We start from the raw sequence: 6,000 nt of genomic DNA, 5'->3' as shown, positions 1-6,000 counted from the left end.
GGGGTATCCAGCCTCCCGGAGGAGCAAATGCCTCGACACCTTCCCCTCACCACCCCAAGCTGGGAGCTGCCTACGTGGGCAGGGCCCGGGGTGGTGTGTCCCTGGGAGGGATAGAGAGGGGGGGCCAAGGGGCTGGCCGGGTCCCCGGGCGGGGCGCGGGCTCGGGGGACCCGCGCGGCTGACGTCAGGCGACTCCTTAAATAGAGCCGGCAGCGCGCTCGGCCCCGCATTTCTCGAGGAGCCGGAACGCGGCCGGCGGCCAGCGCCACCGTCCGGCCCGCCCGCCCGCACCGCCGCGCCGCCGCCGAGCGTTCGGGGCGCCGCGGCGCGAGGATCCGGGATGGGGCTTCGGGCGCTGGGCGCGCTTCTAACCCGGCGCACGTGAGAGCCGAGGAGCGCCGGGCGCCGCCCCGCTGCCCGGAGCCCCAGAGCCCAGGACGCGGGGATGTCGGAGGCGCCGCCGCCCGTTCCCCGAGGAGACGCCGCCTCCGGGATCCCCGGGCATGGTGCGCGCCCGGGCCGGCAGCTCCCAGAGAAGACGGCGCCCCCTATGCCCGATCCCCGTGGCCCGGGCCGCGCGGCTCGAGTCCTCTAGGCGGCCGCAGGGCCCCAGCCGCTCCGCCGCCGGCGCCCCCTCGGAAACCATGACCCCCGGAGCGGGCCCATGGAGCCATGGCCTATAGGGTCCTGGGCCGTGCGGGGCCACCTCAGCCGCGGAGGGCGCGCAGGCTGCTCTTCGCCTTCACGCTCTCGCTCTCCTGCACTTACCTGTGTTACAGCCTCCTGTGCTGCTGCGACGACCTCGGCCAGAGCCGCCTCCTCGGCGCGCCTCGCTGCCTCCGCGGCCCCAGCGCGGGCGGCCAGAAACTTCTCCAGAAGTCCCGGCCCTGCGATCTGCCGGGCCCGACGCCCAGCGAGCCCAGCGCTCCCAGCGCGCCCGCCGCTGCCGCGCCCGCCCTTCGCCTCTCCGGTTCCAACCACTCCGGCTCGCCAAAGCTGGGTACCAAGCGGCTGCCCCAAGCCCTCATTGTGGGCGTGAAGAAGGGGGGCACCCGCGCCGTGCTGGAGTTTATCCGCGTGCACCCGGATGTGCGGGCCTTGGGCACCGAGCCCCACTTCTTCGACAGGAACTACGGCCGCGGGCTGGACTGGTACAGGTAAGGAGGGGAGCCCCACTCAGCGCGCCCCGGCTCCAATCGGCTCCGTCCTCTGAGCCATCTCCTGCGCTTTCGCTTCCCCTTAACCCGGCTCGCTGAGTGGGCTCCGGCTGACACGTGAGGGGGTGGGGGAACTCTAGCAGAAGGATTTATCCAGAACTTCCCAGTGATTGTGCAGACGGGCCCCGGTTTCTTGAACGGCGAAGGACAGTTGGCTCTGGAATCGCCGGAAGGGAAGGGAGATCTCTGGCCTGACCTCGGGGCGAGTTGGAGGGCTGGCTCCGTGTCCAGCGTCTGGGGTAAAGCCGAGTGCCCAGGGAAGGGTCAGCCGGGACAGGTGCTGCCTGAACACAGCCCTGTCCTGAGTCTCGCCAGATCTTTCCTGGCATTTGACGGACCCAGAGAAGGGAAAGTCCGAGGAGGGCCCCCTCGCGGCAGGGCTCTGCGCTTGGGCGAGGTCCCCGGAGTTCAGGCCGAAGGACAGGGCATCCCCTGAGGTGTGGGCATGACAAAGGTCCCTTCCGCAGTCTCAGTCTGAGCTCCAGGTATTTGCTGCTGTATCTGGCCTGAGACTCCCAGTCACTCTGACCCTGAATTAGTGTTTTTGAATAGTGGAAAGGACCCTGGATGTGAGTCTTGGCTCTGCTCTTGGCTTGAGCAAATTCCTAAAATTCATTGAGCCTTGATTTTCTGGTCCATCACAAGGATCAGGAAAAGTCCCTGCGCTGTGTGCCTCTCAAGGCCTTTCTAAGCGCTCTAAAAGTGTCAAAGAGACACTTCGCACTGGTCAACGCTTCTAAACCAGCAGCCAGGGTGTGGAATTTGGAATACTTGTAGGCGCCTCAGATGAAGGCTGGCTAGGGTCATAGGGGCAACCAGTCATAGGCAGACTCCCACTGCACTGCCAGGGATGACAGTCACCCAAGCTGGTGGTGTCTGGGAATAGCCTGAAACTTCTGGAAGGTAGTAGCCTCCACTGTTCAATGCCCATTTCCCTCCCAAGCCCTGGATGGTGCTGAAGTGTAGGACTGGCCCACGTGTGGGCTGAGCAGGGCATCCCTGGGGGTGGTGTAATGTATGTGGTCCCCATAAAACCCGGGTCACAAATTTCTCACCATTTGCCTGACCCCTTGAAGACTTGCTAGAAATGTCTGCCTAGTAATGGAACTGGGGAGGGGTAACATGGTAGCTGACACAGTAGCTGAGGCTATTCTTTAAAAATTTTATTAAAGTAAACCCTCTAGGGAGTAGAAAGTCATAAGCATATTGGATAAACGACAACTTCATTAGAAGGAGGACCCCGCTGGGCTCATAATAAGGACCCTGGATTTGTAAGGATCGGGGCAACAGGGCCAACGTATCCCCTTTGCCAGGGAGCCCTGGCCTGCAGTGGTCATGGCTTATGGGACCAGGGATGGGACATGCCCCTTCCTCAGGAAGCAGACACACAGTCCATCTCCAGTGGAGTGCAGCAAGGGCACAGCTGGTCTGGGGGTGGCCCCAGCACCTTTATGCTGGCTCTATGGAATAGGGAGGGTGGCACAGAATGGCAGGTCTGGTGCTTTCCAAGCTGTGACCCCCCCCAGGCATCCCATCTGGGTGTACGAAGTATTTGAGGACAGCGTCTGAGCCAGACCGTGGGGTGAGAGAGGCGAACACATCTAACAGCAGAGCACGACATGGGTCAGCCCTGGCCATACTCTAATGCACGGCAGGGTTTCCTCGAAGGAAAATCTAAAGATCATTATGAACCCCTTTGCCAAAGTGCAGTGCCTTTTAAGTGCCAACTTGCAGAATTGTGAGCATTGGCTTTTATTGCGCCCTCCACTAAACACCTATTCCCCGCACCCAGCCCCTGCATTCCCTCTTCTATGCTCTGCCACCAAACACCATACCTCAGGCTTCCTTCTCGGAGCCTGTGTCATTCAGGGATGGCTGCTTTTTATTTTTAACCTTGGCATGTGTGATTCTAAGCCAGCTTAGCTGTGAACCTTAGAGATGGGAGCCGTGCCTTTTTTTTTTTTTTTTTTTTTTTTTTTATATAGCACATTTGGATTCTGCTAAAATTCTCAACTGAGTCTTGGTAGGTTTTATTTAACATCAAGCATGCTGACAGCTCCACTTCTCTCTCTACTACCCCCCACTTCCCAGGGTCTGTCTTACCGTCCCTTTCTCCCTTTATATTTCCGAAAGAACATTTGGCCTGTAGGTCTGGTAGTAACAGCCCCATCCCCGTCACTTCCCCAGGAAGGCTAGGAGCCTCTAGCATCAGGAGGGGCTGTGTGATCTGTGCTTATTTGGGTTGCAAATCCACACCCCCGGAGCCCAGGGTTTCGGGTGTGGATGGTCATTTCTGCCTAAGGTAATACTGCCCCATTTGGATGCTGTTTCCAGAACATTTCTCTGTATGTGTTTTACTCTTTATTATCACTCAAGTAATATGCATTAGTTGCAGAAGTGATGGGGATAGATGGTTTTCTTTAAAACCCATGCTCTCACTTTATTCCTGAATTCCATGACTTAGGACGGCAGGTGGTAAGATGCTTCTCTCTCTGCCTGTTGCCCTTATCATTTCACAGATGTGAAAACTGCAACCCAAAAAGAGAGCATCTGGAATGAGACCCAAAGCAAGCTGATGAAATTTAGGCCCAAAAGTCATTGGCATGCACTGTCCCACCAAGATTTACACATACACGCTGTGTGTGTGTGTGTGTGAGCTCATGCGTGTGTGCATTTCCAGCCAAGTACTCTAACCAGTGTTCTACACAGCTTGCCACCATAAAGCCAGTGTCCACTGGGTAGACATGGCCAAAGAGCCCTTGCACCTATTGTAGGGGACTGTGTTTTCCAAAGGTAGAGTTGCAGAGTTGCAGGCAGTGGATCTCATTATGATCTGCCCACCTTGAAGCCCCTGGGGATAACCTCCCAGGTCTGGAGGCCCCAGTCAGGTAGACAATGGAAAAATCAAAAGGAGAGACTTCTTTCTGTGAGTAAGTGGAGATAAACCAGGAGGGGACAAACGGTGCCTGAAGGCAAAATGAAACATCCAGAGAGGCACCATTGGCCAGAGACCAGGAGACAGAATCTGCACCTTCCTTACCCCCAGCCTGAATCCTCTCTTGGAACTAGCCCAGTTCAGGCCACCCTAGGAAGGCCCATCACTGAAGCTTACCTCACCTCTGTACCTGGCTAGCTTCCCCTCTCCCAACTTGCTCCACACACAGAAGGGTCCTGGCCTTGAGTTCTACTTTCAGCAGCTGGGTGTGCAGGGTGGGGTCGGCTAGCTGCTTGGACAGGGAGGCAGGGTGAGACCATGCTACCAAGGGACCCAGGATAGGACCTGCTGTCAGAAGGCAGGAGATAGTCCCCTATGCTGGGTAATTGGAAACAGAGTCCTGGCTTCCTCGTCATAGGATGGCGCCTGTGGTAACTATCACAGAAGGTTGTTTTGAAGAATGAATGAAACCCTGTATACGAAAGTACCCTGGAAAATTCCCTGGTGTATAAAGATAAGACAGTAATGTTATCACTGTTATCGCTATTACTACTACTACTTCACTAACACTCCTTTTACCACCATCAGTACTATTAGTATTAAAACTATCAGTTTCTTTCCCCACTGCTGTTACTACATGGGGCTGAGGAATTAATTAATTGCTGGAAAAGTAGTTTCATGAACGCCTGGGAGGGGTCCTGGCCTTAAGTTCTGCTTTCAGCTCTGCTTTAATTGTCCTTTTTCCCCTCCCTCCCTTTCTTCTCTCCTTCCTCCTGCATTGGTAAAAAGTCACTTCTCATTTCTGGGTGTCAGTTTGCTCACCTTTAAAATGAGAATGATATCTGACAATGTATGTGAAAATGCTTCTCCCAATCTAAGATTATGTTCGGGATGCATCAAAGGTTGAGTATGGACAGAGTATTCAGGGCCTTCATCTTTCATAAAGAGACATAAGTTGTGCATTGTCCGGTACTTTTTAAAGTCTTAGGGGAACCTGAATTTTGTGTAAAGTGTCCTCCGTTTTGCTAGTTTTCAGCGACTGGGGTTGGGGGGTGCCAGTGTGAAGACGAAGTGAATCTTCTCTAAATGCATTGAAATGCCAACAAGAGCAAGTTAATATGTGATAATTGACTCTGTGCTCTGGTGTCAAAATTGTGATAGATGAGCCTGTTCTGTAAATTTTAGACTCCACAAGTCTGGTTATTTATTTGTTCAGTGGCAGTGGTGTTCTGCGGATGGCGTAAGGCAAAGAAGACATAGCATTTGCCCTAGAGGCAATAGTCTAAGTGAGAAAGAGAATTAAAAGCACAGAATAAGGTCTATCACCCTATCCAGCTCATTTCAATCAAGAAATCAAATTTCAAGAACAAAGCCAAACGCTAGAAAGGCAAACTTTAAGAAGAAATAAAACCAAAGGCAGGAGGCAGGGGAAGTGATGAATGTGGAAGGCTTTACCACCTTTAACAAACTGATGGACACATGGCACAGATGGACCCGTGCTTGCCGTGTGCACAGATGTGTGTGCACGCACAGCTCACACGTGGGCACCCGCACACACAATTCCAGTGTCTGTGCAGACATGTCTTCATAAGGAGTTTTCCTGCTTCTGTCCAGGAGGATGTCACACAGGCTGATTAAATGGATCCGCTGAGTCCATAAATCCTCTGTCCGCCTTGTAGGTCTCTGTCAGCCTCGCAGCAGCTGGAGATATAGTAGTTAGTTCCAGCACGTGTACAGTTCTTGTCAGGCACCGAGGAACATTCAGGATGGGCAAGGAGGACTGTCATCGCTCAAGGAGGCTTTTTGAAGCCTGGCTTGGCTTCCCCCTAGAGCTGGGTGGGACAGTGG

General features: G+C 54.7%; 1 protein-coding gene across 1 annotated transcript in view; it reads left to right on the top strand.

Annotated features, from left to right (window-relative positions):
• Positions 1-267: 267 nt before the first annotated feature.
• The window catches only part of HS3ST2 (heparan sulfate-glucosamine 3-sulfotransferase 2), a 92,992-nt gene continuing 87,259 nt past the window's right edge, over positions 268-6,000 (top strand). The window contains exon 1 of the mRNA XM_027125493.1: positions 268-1,157. Coding sequence (XP_026981294.1) covers positions 673-1,157 — 485 coding nt within the window. The 5' untranslated portion in view covers positions 268-672. The remainder of the gene's footprint in view (positions 1,158-6,000) is intronic.

The sequence above is a fragment of the Aethalodelphis obliquidens genome, unplaced genomic scaffold (assembly GCF_003676395.1).
Source record: "Aethalodelphis obliquidens isolate GAN/ISIS:26980383/991018 unplaced genomic scaffold, ASM367639v1 scaffold30, whole genome shotgun sequence".
Lineage (NCBI taxonomy): Eukaryota > Metazoa > Chordata > Mammalia > Artiodactyla > Delphinidae > Aethalodelphis > Aethalodelphis obliquidens.
This window is presented reverse-complemented; position numbering and strand designations above follow the sequence as displayed.